General features: G+C 37.6%; 1 protein-coding gene and 1 long non-coding RNA gene across 3 annotated transcripts in view; one reads left to right on the top strand and one right to left on the bottom strand.

Moving 5' to 3' along the window:
* The window catches only part of LOC148148307 (uncharacterized), a 191,599-nt gene that overhangs the window by 11,217 nt on the left and 163,531 nt on the right, over nt 1-16,851 (top strand). The window lies entirely within an intron of this gene.
* tmem44 (transmembrane protein 44) overlaps nt 1-16,851 on the bottom strand; it is a 53,724-nt gene that overhangs the window by 1,824 nt on the left and 35,049 nt on the right. The window contains exons 7-10 of one of the 2 annotated variants that reach the window (XM_043702275.2): nt 9,885-10,028; nt 8,757-8,861; nt 6,029-6,205; nt 708-740 (exon numbers count right to left, since the gene is read on the bottom strand). In XM_043702275.2, the coding sequence (XP_043558210.1) occupies nt 708-740; nt 6,029-6,205; nt 8,757-8,861; nt 9,885-10,028 (459 nt within the window). The remainder of the gene's footprint in view (nt 1-707; nt 741-6,028; nt 6,206-8,756; nt 8,862-9,884; nt 10,029-16,851) is intronic. The other variant, XM_043702276.2, reaches the window with a different exon arrangement.

Below are 16,851 nucleotides of genomic sequence, written 5' to 3'. Positions count from 1 at the left end.
TTGCATAGATTAAAAGTAAAGTTGGAATAAAGTCTTTGAATATATGGAGCGCTGTTTTTAATAGTGCACATCTGAATTTAACTAATGACATACAACTGAATTAAATGATTCAAGTAGGACAATCATTTAACAGTAAATTTCAACAATTAGGTTAATTGAAATATTGATGAGGTTTTTAAGTTGCTGTTGTTAAAAAGTCCATTCCTGACCTTAATTTGAGCTGAATAAAATGGTAGTTAAGAAGATTACAAAAAATAATTTTGTGTACCTATATGTAAATCAAGAAGTTATAGAAATAGACAAAATAGCATTACAATGAAAGTTTAAAAACTATTTTGTCTCATATATTACACTGATGTCCACACACCTACTTGAAAAAATGTAGGCCTTGTTGCTGTTGTGGCTACTTAATAGATTTGTTTGCAACTTCAAATATATAACTACTGGTGAATTACAGAAGAGCATCTCCTTTTTCTGGGCTGCATCAATTGTATATGCAAACCAAACAGATAATACAGTACATTTAAAATGTCAAACCAGATCAAATGTTAATTGTATTTTGAAACCTGTCACTTTTGAACAAACATTATTCAAAAATTAATTAACTTCTTTTAAAATCAAACAGATACAAAAGGACATGGATAAACTGCGCCCATCCACCCACCCCTTGTTAGGTTAGTATCAAATAAAGTAGCTTCAGTCCATACCTGTTCTGAGTTTAAGGCTTCCAAGTACTTTTGCTGCAGGGTAAAAACACAGATCAACAGAACTAAACAACTATGTTCAACAATTTCACCCAGAATCAGAGTTTCTTATTGTGACACCAATTGTATCAATTTATTTAAAAATATTTAAAGTCAGCACAGTTACTTCAAATATAAACATAGAAAGCAGCCAAAGCCCAGTTTATGCATCAACTCTGGGAAACAGAAATTCGTCTTCATTCTGATAATTTGAAACAAATATTTTCAGTTTGAACCTAGATATACCTATTCAAGCAGCAATCAGATGCCCATACCTCATCCAGTTACTGAGGTGATTTTCCTATTAATAGGGCAATATTACTCTGAACAGAGTACAGCTCAGCAAATGTACATGCGGAGATTAGATGCAGAAGGTAGTGGGATTATCGAGCAGAAAATATGGCACAATTCCTAATATGCATTCCTACTTACACTAAGTTTTGAAGCAACAGCATACAATAGTAGTTTGAGGTATTTAAAGTTAAACAACTTGCCTTTAACACATTCACCTCCCAAAACAACTCATAGTACTGACAGCAATGGGTTATTTTCAATCTACAGAAACCCATTTCGTAGGGAAGCTCCAAACTTAGTCAAGCTAATTAAGGTAAATAACTGAGTATTTATCATGATTCAACTGCAAGTTTAGACTAAACTTGTTTTTATAGCTGTGGTTACAATGAAAGTATAAATGCTGGTTTGAAGAAAATCCTGTTTTCCTTCACTATTATGCAAACTGTTTTTCCTATTGACTTTATCAAGGGTTTTGTTAGATTCTGAACATGTAACATTGAAGTTTTTAAATTCTTGTTTGCATGTGAACATCAATAATTCCTTACCTCCAGCAAACACCTTTGCAGATTCTAAAATAACACTTCTTAACAAATATCTTGGAGAATGTTCAAAAGGCAATTCAGATTTAACGGCTTCATAGAGAGAGAAGGAGGGACTGGAAACAGACAACCGTTTAAAAATAAGAGGCTCTCCCTTTGAAGGTGGAAATAGAGAGGAATTATTTCTCGAAGGGTCATGAATCTTTGGAGCTCTTTTCCAGTAATAGAGGCAGGAGCATTGAGTACTTAAAGGCAAAGGTAGATAGGTTCTTCACAAACAAGGGAGTCAAAAATTATTGGGGGTAGATGGGAATGTAGAATTGAAGTCATAATTCAATTAATTAATAAATAAATATAAAATAAAATATTCATTTTGCTTTCTTATTGCAAACTTACTTAACAGAATCGCAGATCTATTAGTGTAAGAAGCTGTTTTGCCCATCTGGTCTGCACTGACTCTCCAAATAGTCATCATGTCTTGTTACCTTCCTCCTACCCTTTCTCATAACCTTGCACATTATTGCTATTTAAATAATAATATAATGCTCTCGAGTGCCTTGAGTTGATTGAATGTGCTTTCATCACACATTGACGGTACATTCCACACCCAAACCACTTAATTTGTAAATGCTTCCAAACATTTTAAAACCTATGTTTCTTTGCAGCATCTGCATACTCTTCACAGCTTGCATGCCACCTCACATTGGATCAGCAAACTTTAAATTGAATACATTACCCTCAGTCTCTTCATCCAAGTCATATAAGCCCCAGTACTGATACTTGCAAAATTTAGTTACAACCTACCAACTTGAGAATGCCACTTTTATCTGGCAGTTTTATAGATGCAGCCATTGATAACACTGGCATCAAGATGCCATTCAGGAACCATACCTGCAGCTGCACATACACCCAGCTATTGGATTTTCTACCTCTTTAGCTTTTCTGACCTTCCTTTTCTCCTACAGCACTCTCACTCCTATCAGCCATTACTCATTGTGCCATTAATCTAACTGTTCTCCCCAAATCTTTCTGGAACAAAACTAGATAAAGGGTCTACCTATAAGATATTTCAGACAGTATGCTTGCTGGATAATTTTGGCTCACTGATGGAAGATAAGTGACAGGATCATTTATCCTAAGGGCTGAGAACCATTCAAGTGAAATCAAAGTGAATGAATGTAGCCTTGAGTTCATGGCAGCCTGCTGACCACCAGGAGTGCAGGGATAGCTTCAGCATCATTCTTCAAATACGTTGGCACTGGGCTGTTCTGGTGGGCCTTTGTCCTCACTTGCCCCATGGTTTTACATGCGGTTTTACAGAATATGTATAAGCTCTCAGGCCTGTTCTCCAGTTCAGAACAGCTGCCAGTCCCTTTGGCCTTCTGATTGGGTCAGTAGCACTAAGAGGAGGGGAAACTCTTTATGCCAATGATTGAGAGCAATGGCAGCTACATTCCCTGTTTGCAGCCTGCTCCTTATGTATAAATAAGGCTGCTGTTTGGAGGCAAGCTGCATCCAGCCAATAGGTGGCAAAATAGACCCTATACAGGGTCTTTCTATATTGAAAATGGTATTCTACCTCCTTGTGGTGAGGACTGTCTGAAGCCCTTCCCATCATCAGTAAAATTTCCCAACAGCAAACTGCGGTTTGCCACAGCTTCCTGCAATTTTAATGGACACTCCCACATCCCCACTGCCTCACGTAAGCCAGATAGATTCTTCCCATCATGACTGCTGCCTGTGAACCAAGCATATAGCTCTGAGAGGTACTTCCTGTGATCGCAGGCCAACTGGACTTTAGACAAGTAGAAGCCTCTTCTGTTCAGCAACCTCATTGGTGCTTGGTGGCTATATTGGTACAAGTTAACAGCTCCTAGGACCCAAGGGAATGACTCTGGACCCATCTGGCCATCTAATTCAAAATGGGTTTACATTCATCTAGAACGGAATGTCCATGGCCTGCTGAATGATAGTATTAGTAGTTACATTGAAACACAGAAAATAGCAGGAATAAGCCATTCGGCCCTTCAAGCCTGATCTGCCATACATTGTAATCATGGCTGCTCATCCAATTCAATGGCCTGTTCCTGTTTTTCTCCCAAATCTTGTGATCCCTTTAGCCCCAAGAGCTGGATCAAACTCATTTAAATGGTACAATGCTTTGACTACAACGGTAAGTTGCCATCTACATCTGCAGCTGATCCCTGGAATGTCACAAATGCATAAAGTTTCAGTGCTTCACTGATCTCGAAGGCAGCATATAGCAGACTGCCATGGAAGCAATTAAGCATCGTGTATCATGCATCATAGAGTCATAGAAATGTACAGCTTGGAAACAGACCCTACGGTCTAAGTTGTCAATGCCGACCAGATATCCCAACCCAATCTAGTCCCACCTACCAGCACCTGGCCCATATCTCACCAAACCCTTCCTATTCATATACCCATCCAGATGCCTTTTAAATGTTGCAATTGTACTAGCCTCCACCACTTCCTCTGGTAGCTCATTCCATACATCAGGTCAGAAACCAACTTGCTAGATGATTGCACACTTCAATAGCACTGGCATTTTATCATTTGCAGCTGGATGATTTTTCAGCAGTAAATAGACTAAGTGGGTGTACTGTCTTCCTCTTACAGTCTCTGACTGTACTCCTTCTAAACCAGGAAGATGCATCTACTGTTGCTCCTCTTCACTGTTCCCTTCGATATCAGTTTACGCTGCTTCCATCTCAACTTCATGTTGATTATTAGGGTTTCCTCTCCGCACATCAACTGTCTAAATGATGTTAATAGTTTCATGTCTCCCTCAAGAGTTCAGTCACTCCTCACAACGACAAGCCTCTCAGCATCAGGAATGGTAACTCTGTGCTACTGAGCTTTACCTCCCATTTTATTCAACTTTTGCACACTGCCATTATTGTTTCCCCAGTAAGTTCCCAAACATTATGTCCCAGTGAGTCTTTGACCTCATGTTTCCTTGTGCTTCTCAACTGAAAATTTCAAGCTGTTGTTCCCCAGATTCCTAATGGGATCTACAATGAGCTAGAGTTGATAAAATGTGGAGCTGGATAAAGCATAGCAGGTCAAGCAGCATCTGAGAAGCAAAAGAGTCAACTTTCCACATCGGTGCCTTTCATCAGGATTGCTAAGCAAGCTATTAATTGGAAGCATCCAAGTTGCCAGTTCCTCATTCTTTTTGAAAATTGTATTGTTCCCCGAAGGATCGGGAGCAACTAACTTCAATCATGTGACTTTTCACGACAACCCACACATGAATCACCCTCCATGTGAAACTGGAAATTCAGCCTTTACACCAGTATTGGATTTCTTAAGTCACCTTGGCACTTTAAAAAAAGCCCCTATGCATTTAAACTAAACATGAATGAAGGTGAATGAGGAAAAACATGCACAGCCTTTTCTGCTATCTGATAAAATGCAAGTTGACTGTTCTTTCTTTACATTCATTAGATTGTGCTGGAAAAGTTAAATGGTTAGCTTTTATTTGATTTTAGCCTTTATCAGCAAAAGCAGCAGATTCTTATCGTCAGAATAAAATAACATTTTTTAAAGTTGGCACTGACAGAGATTGAACTCGTTCACAGGTGATTTCATCGAAATCACAAAATAATTGTTAATGTGATGTAAATGAATTATTAAATATCTCTGAATTACAAATGTAACACTTAAAATCTATCACAGTTATAAATTTAAGAAATGGGAATAAAATAAAAATTCCTGCAGACTTTTATCAAATTATACATGGATTGAGTCCATTTGTATTTGGGAGAATATTTTTAAAATTTATTTAGTTAAAAAAATGTCAACAAGTCTTGTTACATGAATATGTGAAATGCAAAGTTAAGTTTAATTAAGATAAAATGTAAAAATTCATAGCTCAAGATGAAATATGAAATGATAATATTCTTCAAAGTTATTACCATGCAATTTTAAAAGAAAGAAAGGCATTTTGGTTGGTTGGGTTTTCACATTGATGCAAGGATTCATAACAACTTATACTTAAGGCCACATAATACAAATCATAACTGACCATTTTCAATATCACCAAAAATCTGGCAAGCTCTTACTTCAGATGAAAATGTAAAAAGAAACGAGTTTCCGAAGAGTCACTAGACTCGAAACATTAAATATTAGTCTCTCTATAGATGCTACCAGAATTGCTGAGTTTTTTCAGCACTTTGTTTTTATTTTAGATCTCTAGTAGCAGTAATATTTTGATCGTTGTAAAAATATATGTTAATGCTTTCCACACATCCTACTGTGAAACCTCAGCACTAAGCAGTTTCTAGATACAGATAAGGTGTACAACTGAACCATGACTATGGAAAATCTCATGTACAAAAAACGTACTCCTGTCAATAGATCAATGATGATGATCAAGTAGGATTTAATACTCTTGTAGCCTTAACACAGAATGCATATTCAACTTACCTCTAGTTCAGAGTTTATGGAAGTAACGTCTGATGAACTACACGAGGACACATTTGCATGAATAACTTGTTTTGGAGGGTACATTGGGGGATCATGGACTAACTGGATATCGACTCTTTTTCCTCTCTCTGTACAAGTCTGTCCATCTCCAGGTAATCTTTTAACACCAAATCCAATCTATAATTACAAACAGATACAGGATACACAGCTGAAGACTGAAATTGTGAAGTTGAGTATCGGAATGAAAACAACTCGTCCACATTCACCTAAAAACATTTGTAAGTTTCTTGAATAATTTAAAGACTGCTAATAGTACTATTTAACAACCCAATAGAGATAAACTTTAAACAAACAATCTTAGACCATTTACATTCAACTAAATAAATTTCAAAACCACAGTTTAATAGCAGACATTGTTTATTTTAATATTTTTGCATCCAATTCCATTGAAATCAACTACAATATTAATATTAATGATCAGCCATTAACAAAGTCATTTAAGGAAATTAAAAATGATTTCTGACAAAGCAATACAATACAGTTCCCAGTAAAACAATATTATTGGAACGGAGGTAATTTCCCAAACAATTGCAAAAATGGAAAGTAATGAAAGCACTTATTTATATCACACAGATATGAAGCCTTGCTTTCTAGCAATATCTTCAAAGGAACTCTGCACTATTTACTTAAGTTTAAACAATCCAGCAGATCTAATGTACAAGGTGAAAACCTAGAAGTGTCTAAACTTCTACTTTAATTCCTCCTTGCCCAGATAGCTAGCAGCAATCTTTTATCCAAGTTAATTTCCAGCAGCACGACTTAGGATTACTATAAATGACAAATTAATTATAGGTACAAAATATTTTAAATACTTGAGGTGCTGTGTTTCCTTTAGCCTGGGCTGCCTGGAGGATAAGGCAATATATGTTCTAGAGAAAGGGAACAATCAAAAACCTCATTTACTCCCTCATACCTGCTGGATGCACAAACAGATACAAAAGAAACCTCTCGAGCAGGTCATAGAGATGTACCCTAAATAAGGGAATTACTAGAAACTATTCTGTTTTCTTTAGCACTGTAAACAAGTGGTTAAGACCAAACACAATACTTCGGCAAATCGGTGTTAGAGGGTGGAGGCATAATTGGACCCATACTACCCAATAGTGCAGATCAAATGTGAAGATGCAAATTGACCTCAAAGCAAAGCACAGTAGATAAAAGGCACTTTACTCTGTTTCAGGTCCAGCCCTTACTGAACTCATTTCTTTTTCCGCAATGAATATGGTGGTGTCAAAAGACATTTCCGGTGTGGGCAACGCTATTGATAATGATCCTACGAATTGAATTGCAGAAATTTACATTTATTTTCTGCTCATACATTGATTAAACTTGCAGAGAATGCAGCCATTTAATTACCTTTTTTTTTTACATATCAGCTTTGTAATTTAATTGACAGGTTCCATCCTCAACTTATATAAAGCAATATTCCCCAACAAAACAGAGGGACAGCTTGATATTAAACAGTTGTCCGTATTGGATGGAATTATTCTAATCCCTCAAAGTCAACAATATTTCAAAATTTACATTCAATTGTATTTTTGAAGGCAATTCAAGTTCAGAAATAAATACACCATCTCTACAAAAGAATCAAAGTAATAAACAAAATAAACAAGAACAAATGATTAGCCCAGATTCTCTTGCAGCAGCAACATCAACACTTTAAGACTATTCATTTGACCATGTTGTGCATCGTTACTAATTTCCACAAGTATTTCCTGCTTTTGTGACAACAGGGAATACTTAGACATGGTGTTACCATTTCTCCTCAATGATTTCTAAAATACATTAACGGGACAATACTCACATCAGAAATTATCTTTTAATCGGAATCTAAACTTTGATATTCATTAAAAGTGCTACCCTTGGCAAGCCAGTCTCTTCTCATTGGAATGGATTGGCATGCTTGAGCCAAATGTTGTACCATTTTAAAAGAATTTTTGAAAAAACATTACATTATGGTACACATTGTTGTCAGATCACCAGTGCCTGGATTTTTAAACATAAGCGTCAGTAACAAGAAAGATGGCATGGTGGCTTGGTGCTGCCTCACAGTGCCAGGGACCCGAGTTCAAATCCAGCTTCAGGTGATTGTTAGTGTGGAATTTGCACATTCTCTCCATGTCCGTGTGGGTTTCCTCCAGTGCTCTGGTTTCCTCACAAAGTCCAAAGATGTGCAAGTTAGGTCAATTGGCTATGCTAAATTGCCCGTAATGTACAGGGATGTGTAGGTTAGGTGCATTAGTCAGGGGACATGTAGAGTAGTCGGGTAAGGGAATGAGTCTGGGTGGGGTCGGTGTGGACTTGTTGGGCCAAATGACTTGTCTGCACACTGTAGTGATTCTATGATTACAGCAGACTCATCCTTGCCATTTTTTCCAGGTGTGGACAGAGTTCTGAAAATTAGTTTCTAATTACTATTGACATGGAATAATTACAGAGAAACACAAGTCAAAAAAATAGATTAGCTATGTAATGACCAAATACACTGCAACTTCCTCTTTTGAGCTGTTCAAGGTTCCCAATTTTATACATCTGTTATTACAATGACTTACATGTCCTAGGCCAATATAGCTACAGGAACATTTCAACGTGGAATAGCAAATGGATTGGCTGAATCCTCTCAGTAAATGAAGCAGTGTTTACATTTTGGCACCAATTATAGCTTTACCTCTTGTACTGGTTCAATGCTCAAATCCATATAGTGGCCTATTTCTGCCATCTTGCGCAAATATCTGTTATTCTGGGGTATGTTCAGTGGCATCCAGTTTGAACTCTAAAAGAGATAATTAATATATTTATTTAAACACAACTGTAATCAATCACCTTAGTGAAATAAAACTGTTAAGTTAAATTGTGCTGAGAAAACTATTTATATTAATTAAGCCCAAACATGAGAAAGGAATGGTGATCTACTTCAAAGCTGTCAGAAGTCACACAACACCAGGTTATAGCCCAACAGGCCCAATACCACTGCTCCAAAAGCTTGTGATTTCAAACAAACCTGTTGGACTAAACTTGGTGTCATGTGACTTCTGACTTTGTCCACCTCAGTCCAACATCCGAACTATCACATCCTGACAAAGTTCACAAGAATGGTCCCAGGAATGAAAAGATTAACATATGAGGAACGTTTGAGGATTTTGGGTCTATACTTAATTGGAGTTCAGAAGGATGATAGGGGATGTATTTGAAACTTACAGAATAGTGAATGGCCTGGACAGAACAGATGTTGTGAAGATGTTTCCATGGTAGGAGAGACTAGGACTGAAGGGCACAGCCTTACAGTAAAGGGAAGATCTTTTAGAATGGAGATAAGGAGAAACTTCTTCAGCCAGAGAGTGGTGAATCTATGGAACTCACTGCCACAGACAGCTGTAGAGGCCAGGTCACTGAGTATATTTAAGATGGAGATAGATAGGTTCTTGATTTCAAGGGGATCAAGGGTTACGGGGAGAAAGCAAGAGAATGGGGTTAAGAAACTTATCAGTTGTGATTGAATGGCAGAGCAGACTCAATGGGCTAATTTCTGCTCTTATGTCTTATGGTCTTAAGATGGTTCAGACCTTTAAAGGGAACTTAGAAATGGTGGTCAGCAGTCACAGGTTGCATCAACAGTTTTGAAATATTACTAAATGTGAAAGAGGGAATTAATTCTCACATAATCACATTATTATGTAAAAAAATGAATAATTTACAAAAAATTGTTTAATATATAAAAGCAAGTTCTGTATTTTGATAATGCCTTAACATATTTTCTGAATATTTTCCCTAAACAATGGGAAGGACTTTATGATACCTGTGCTTCTTCTTGAATCTCTTCTTCTTCCACATCTTGTTCCGGAGACTCCAACAAAGAGAGAGTATCAGATTCTAATACCACTTCCAAACCCCACTGCTGGCGAGTAGTTTTATGCTTCAGTAAACATGATAAGAACAGTATCTGATTGAACATTGTTAAAAAAGTAACAAATGAATTGGTTGTCCAAGTAGTTTTAACAATAATTATTCACAAATTTACAGAGGTCTTGTGGCTCTGAACTAGAAGCTCCGGGTTCAAGACCTAATCTAGTACTTACTGGCCATAGAAAGAATGATAATAATGTGACCAAATAGGTAATCAACCTGCTAATGTGTCCAACATGCCTATGGCAACAGGATGAGGAGAGATACCTAGTGAGCCATGTTTGAAGCAGTGTTGTATCTCTCAAACTATAACCACTGGTGTTTCTCTAAAACTGAGCTGCCAATGGTCTCTCACAAATTGCAACAAATTTTGGCAAATAGATTTAATAATTTGCAGAGAATGATCTTTCCTATTATCATGATCCTGGTGGGAATAGCACACCAGAAATGAAGCCTATTATTCTACAAGTCATCACAAAACATGACCAATTTGATCTCTAGGATAGTTAATGCCTGACTGTGATCACGACCAAAGATTAAAAAAAAAGCAATTTTCATCAATGAGCAATAAAACCAATAAATTATAATAGAGAGAGAATATCATACAGCACAAAGCAGACCCTTCAATCCAACTCATCCATGCCAATCAGATTTCCCAAACCAAACTAGGTTCATTTGCCTACATTCCCTCTGAACCTTTCTTATTCATATAACTGTTCAAATGGGCTTTTAAATGTTGTAATTGTACTCACTCCCGCTGTCAATTCATTCCATATACATTACCCTGTGAAAATGTTACCTCTCAAGTCCCTTTTAAATCTTTTATCTCAAGTCTGTGTGCTCTAGTTTTGGCTTCCTCTATCCTAGGGAATAAGCCTATTATCCAACATATAGCTAAAATTGAATATTAATAGTTATATGCAAATTTAAACTATAACTCCATCAAATCAAAACATATAAATTCATTCACACATAAGATGGACAAAGTAAAAGGTTTCAAGAATATTGTGGGTGTGGGAAATATTTGGCAGAAAGGCACAAATTCTGAGGATGTGTATTCAATCCAAAAAGGAAAATGAGGTGTATTTTTTTTTGTTTGTTTTGGTATTTGGCAATGACATCACATTGTCAAATGCCGTGATCGTCAATTGGGAAGTTGGTTCGATGGACTGAGGTCTTTCTTTTTGCAAATACTTTTGGTGTTATTACTATTCAACTTCTAGAGAGCAATTGATGAATTTTGCTTGCTGGCAGGCTTTCTCTCTTCTCAGCTTTGTGTCATGACACTACTTTAAGACGTCCTAAGTTGTTGCTGGGCAGCTGTTTCTGTTTCCAAAGATACCTAGTGCCAACATGACCCTCAGAAGCTTTAAGATCCAGCTTGCTGCAAAAGGACATCATATAGCTCCATTTTTCCGTGAAGTTATAAAAACAGAATCTAATAATTCAAACTTTAATTTTCCAGTTTATATTTCCAAATAAGATAGTTGTATTCCTTATAACAGGATGGAATTAAGACCCACCAGAAAAGACAGAATAAGCGATCATTGCTTTTGATTGGAAAGAGAAGACAGATAGATGACTTGATAAAGATCATTAAGGATTTGAAAGGATTCTAGGATCAATGAAGATGTTTCCACTTGCAAGCCCAAGGAACTAGGGGCCATAAGCACCAAACAAACATAGTCACTAATTAATTCATAGCGAATTTGAGTGAAGCATTTGTAACCAGTGAATGGTTAAAAGCTGGAACATACCAACACAATAAGTAATTAAGGTGAAATTAGGTAAACACGAGAGAAAATGGAATTACATGATCTGTTGGTAGAGTTTGATGTAAGGAGGAAAGAGGCTCAAATGGAGTGTAAACACAGCCATGGATCTGATAGGCCAAATGGTCTATTCAATGCTATAATCTGAATTTGGCTCAAGATTTATTCTTGATGTACAGATTATCTGATGTCCAAACAGGAGTCTTCTTTTCCTGCAACCAAGTTTATTTCCTTCTCAATCTTTAATCTACCCCACATCCAGGGTTAGGGAATGTCAAGATACTGTGAGACACAATTGCTCATTGTCAAGTGAAAGAAAGTACGTGCATTCAATTTATCTGTCAAGATTCCATTTGGAACTTTAAGGAAATGTGAACTCTTCCACAATGCTAACTGGTTATGTCTGGGAGGAAATCATCAGCAACATATTTCCATTATACCATACTGGTGGATATTCCTGCAGGAGGGCAGGCCAGGAGTAACACAACGAATACCTAAAAATGAGGGGTCAACCTGTAAAAGCTGAATAACAGGACTATTTGCTCACCAACTGTCAAAACAGCAAATGATAGATCTGGTTTAGCCATCCCCAACCAATGAATTAGATCCCATTTCTACAAACCTGTCACATGGCAGTGACTATTAAACAAGTCATTAGAGGAGAAGTCTCCACAAATATCGCCACCTTCGATGAGGGGGGGGGGGGGGTAACCATTGCAAAAGACAAGGCATTTTCAACAATCTTCAGTTAAAAATGATGATTGGTGACACATTTCAGCCTATTCCACATGATACCAGGAATCGGTTGATCACTCTGGATACTGCAAAGGTAATGAGCACTGACAACACTCCAACAGCACTACTGAAGACAAGGCTCCAGAATTAGCCTGACACTAGCCAAGCTATACCACAGCAATAACACTGATATCGGCACCACTAAGTGGAAACATTCCAAGGTTATCTCTTTTCCAAAAAATGCAGGATGAAACCAAGCCAACCAATTATCACCATATCATACTACACTCAATCATTATCAACCTAACAGAAGGGATGGTCAATAGTTCTATCAAACAGCACTTGGTTAGCAATAACCTGATCCTCACATGAGTTCTGACAGGGCACTTCAGATTCTGGCCTAGCTCGGAATATGAACAAAAAAGACAAAATCCAGAGATTTTGAGGGTGGGAGTAGTGGGGCTCTCACACAGGCAAATAATAGAACATAGAACATTACAGCGCAGTCCAAGCCCTTCAGCCCTCTATGTTGTGCCGACCTGTGGAACCAATGTGAAGTTCATCTAACCTACACTATTCCATTCTCGTCCATATGCCTGTCCAATGATCATTTAAATGCCCTTAAAGTTGGTGAGTCTACTCCTGTTACAGGCAGTGCATTCCTCGCCCCTACTACTCTCTATGCCCCCTTGTGCTAGCCATCGGCATCCGAGGAAAGAGGCTCTCACTTCCAACCTATCTAACCCTCTGATTTTCTTATATGTCTCAATTAAGTTGCTTCTCAACCTTCTTCTAATGTCAACAGCCTCAAGTCCCTCAGCCTTTCCTCGTAAGACCTTTCCTCCATACCAGGTAACATCCTAGTAAATCTCCTCTGAACCCTTTCTAAAGTTTCTACATCTTTCCTATAATGTGGTGACCAGAACTGTACGCAATAGTCCAAATGTGGCCGCACCAGAGCTTTGCACAGCTGCAGCATGATCTCATGGTTCTGAAACTCAAACCCTCTACCAATAAAAGCTAACACACTGTATGCCTTCTTAACAACTCTATCAACTTGGGTGGCAACTTTCAGGAATCTATGTACCTGGACACCAAGATCTTTCTGCTCATCTACACTATCAAAAATCTTACCATTAGCCTGGTACTCTGCATTCCTGTTACTCCTTCCAAAGTGAATCACCTCACACTTTTTCACAGTAAACTCCATTTGCCACCTCTCAGCTTATCTATATCTGTCTGTAACCTATAACATTCTTCGTTAGTAGCCACAACTTTACCGACCTTAATGTCACCCGCAAATTTACTAACCCATCCTTCTATGCCCTCATCCAGTTCATTTATATAAATGACAAACAACTGGGGACCCAAAACAGATCCTTGCGGTACCCCACTTGCACTCCAGGATGAATATTTCCCATCAACCATCACGCTCTATTTTCTTTCAGCTAGCCGACTTGATTCGATTACTGTGTTGCAGTTAATGGAAAAGTGTGGCATCAAGGAGACCAAGCAAAAAAAGGTAGAGTCAATGCAAATCTCAGGAAGGTCTCCGTTGGTTGGAGCAACACCTAGCACAAAGGAAGATGATAATAGCTGTTAGGGTTCAGACATCTTACTCCCAGGATATCACAATAGGAGTTCTTCAGGGTAGTATTAATAATAATAATAATAATAATACTGCAGAGCAGGTCAATGGGCTAAATGGCCTCCTCCTATTCCTATACAGTGTCCTAAGCCCAATTACATTCAGCAGCTTCATTAATGACACTCCTTCCATTGTGAAAGTCATTTGGTGCTGTGCATTGATGATTGCCCACAGCTTCTCCGATACTGAAGCAGTCCATCTCAAGATGCAGTGAGACCTCGACAATATCCAGGCTTAGGCTGATAAGTGGCAAGTAACATTTGTTCCACCTAAATCCAGGCACTGACATTTCCAACAAAAGAGAATCTTAATATTACCCCATGAGATTTATGAATCCCTCACCTTGAACATCCTAGGAGTTACCCTTGATGACAAACTGAACTGGACCATCCATATAAACACTGCAACAACAAAAGCAGGTCAGGAATTCTGGAGTGAGTATCTCACCTCTTGTATCCCTAAAACCAGTCCAAAAACTTCAAAGGAATAACTCCAAAGTACTTTCCATATGTCTGGATTTATGCAGCTCCAACAACATCAAGAAACTTAGTAACATAGAGGACAAAGGGTTTGCTTGATTAGTAGACCCATCCACCACCTTCAACATTCACTCTTTTCAACATTGATGCACAGTGGGAGCAATGTGCCCCATTTACAAAATGTACTACTGCAACAGAGGCTCGTTTGACAGCATCCTCCAAACTAAGAACCTGTACCACCTAGAAAGAGCAAGGCAGATGATGCAGGAGAAAACTACCATCTACAGGCTCTTCTCCAAGGTGAACATCATCCTGTCTTGAAACAATATTGCTGCTCTTTCAGTTTTGCTGGTTTAAAATGCTGAAATTCTTCGCCACAGCAATGCATGTTTCTCTACAACTCAGGACTGCCATAGTTCAAGAAAGCAGCTCACCACTAACTTCAAGAGTAATGAAATACAGAATATAAGTGCTAGCAGCGATACCCACATCTCACAAACAAAAAAAAATCTAGTCAGCTTACGAAAGCAACCTTAATTTGTAAGTAGATTTGAGATGCTTTCAATTGGTATGAAGAAAGATGGCAAAAGACACTATGCAGTTTGGCTGAGGGTAAACATAAACATTGAACTTTTGAGTGTATTTGCAATTATTCTTCCTTATATAAATGTATTTCAATGCAATAAAATCAAAATAATGATTGGAAGTAGAACTGGCAATATGGGTAACATGGTGGCTCAGCGGTTAGCACTGCTGCCTCAGACTGCCAAGGACCCATGTTCAATTCACGCCTTGAGCAACTGTCTGTGTGGAGTTTGCACATTCTCTCTGTGTCTGCATGGATTTTCTCCAGGTGCTCAGATTTCCTCCCACAATCCAAAGATGTGCAGGTTAGGTGAATTTGCCATGCTAAATTGTCCATCGTGTAAGGTGCATTAGTCAGGGGTAAATATAGGATAGGTGATGGGTTACTTTTCAGAGGGTCGATGTGGACTTATTGGGCCAAAGGGCCTGTTTCCATACTGTTGGGATTCTAATCTAGTCTACAGTGACAACTACAGATTTATTGGTTGTGATATTCATTTATCAGACTCAGTAACATCAAAGAATTCCAAGTTAGGGTCTGTCAAAGATCAAATCATTTTAATATAATTTATTGTATCTTTGTTTTTGAGTTAGGAACCTATGGGTTTTCTCTGTGTCTGAATTTTGTAATTGTAAATATTTCTGTAGCTATGGTAATTTTTAAACTGTTTTTGAAACCTAGTTTTAGAAGTAATGGGTTTTGTCTACACTGGTAAAGTTTTATGACCGATTAAACTAAATAAGATTCAGGTTAGAAGACCAGGATTTTTTTAAAAAATTAACAGCAACACCTGTGAGGAAGAGGGAGGGCTTTTTAAATTAGTTTCACTGAGTTGTGAGATCTCACTGCAACTTCAAAAATGTCCCACACTGAGTTGGCAAAATGCCAATTATGAACAGTGGTATTATTTTCTTTTTAAAAGTATGATCTATTTTGATATATGTTGATATAATTCCAGCTGAGTTAATACTGGAAACATCAGATCCCAGTCTGAAACCCGGTTTAACAGATTAGACTGTGTTTTGTTTGCATTTTAATGAAGTGGTCTCTTGCTAAATATAAGCCTGTAATTTTACAGATTTTGTTTTAATAATAAACTGAAGTTTCAATAAACACAAGTTTAATTTTTAAGAAGTACTTATAAACAAATTAAAAGATTTTTAAACACAGTAAATGTATAATTCAACTAACCCTAAAATACTCCTTTATAAGCAGGAAAGAAAACAACAGCTTTTGTATAGATCTCAACACACATCCTGTACAGGACCCAGAAACACAACTTATCCAGTATCCACACGAGATTCCCTGCCTCCTTGACAGGTTTAGATCACTTGTGACTTTAACTTATAGACTGGAACTGCAAACAGCTTCTTCCTGGAGCTATCTATATATCTCAGTTTAAGAGCATTCAGCTTGAAGCAGCCTCGTCAGCATTTAATCCCAACACGTTTGATCTGGGACTAATTTTAACACTTTAATATAATCTGTATATCAATATATCCTTCCCTTCTCAGAAGCACAGATCCACACAAGCATCTTAATTGAAGGCTTTCACAGTACTGCCAAAACTCAGTGAAACTAATTTAAAAAGCCCTCTCTCTTCCTCACAGGTGTTGCTCTTAATTTTTTTTAAAATCCTG

The sequence above is a fragment of the Chiloscyllium plagiosum genome, unplaced genomic scaffold, assembly GCF_037043375.1.
Source record: "Chiloscyllium plagiosum isolate Xiang-an unplaced genomic scaffold, Cpla_swu_hap1 HiC_scaffold_13, whole genome shotgun sequence".
Classification (NCBI taxonomy): Eukaryota; Metazoa; Chordata; class Chondrichthyes; order Orectolobiformes; family Hemiscylliidae; genus Chiloscyllium; species Chiloscyllium plagiosum.
Note: the sequence above shows the minus strand (reverse complement) of the source record. Positions and strands in the feature narration are given on the sequence as shown.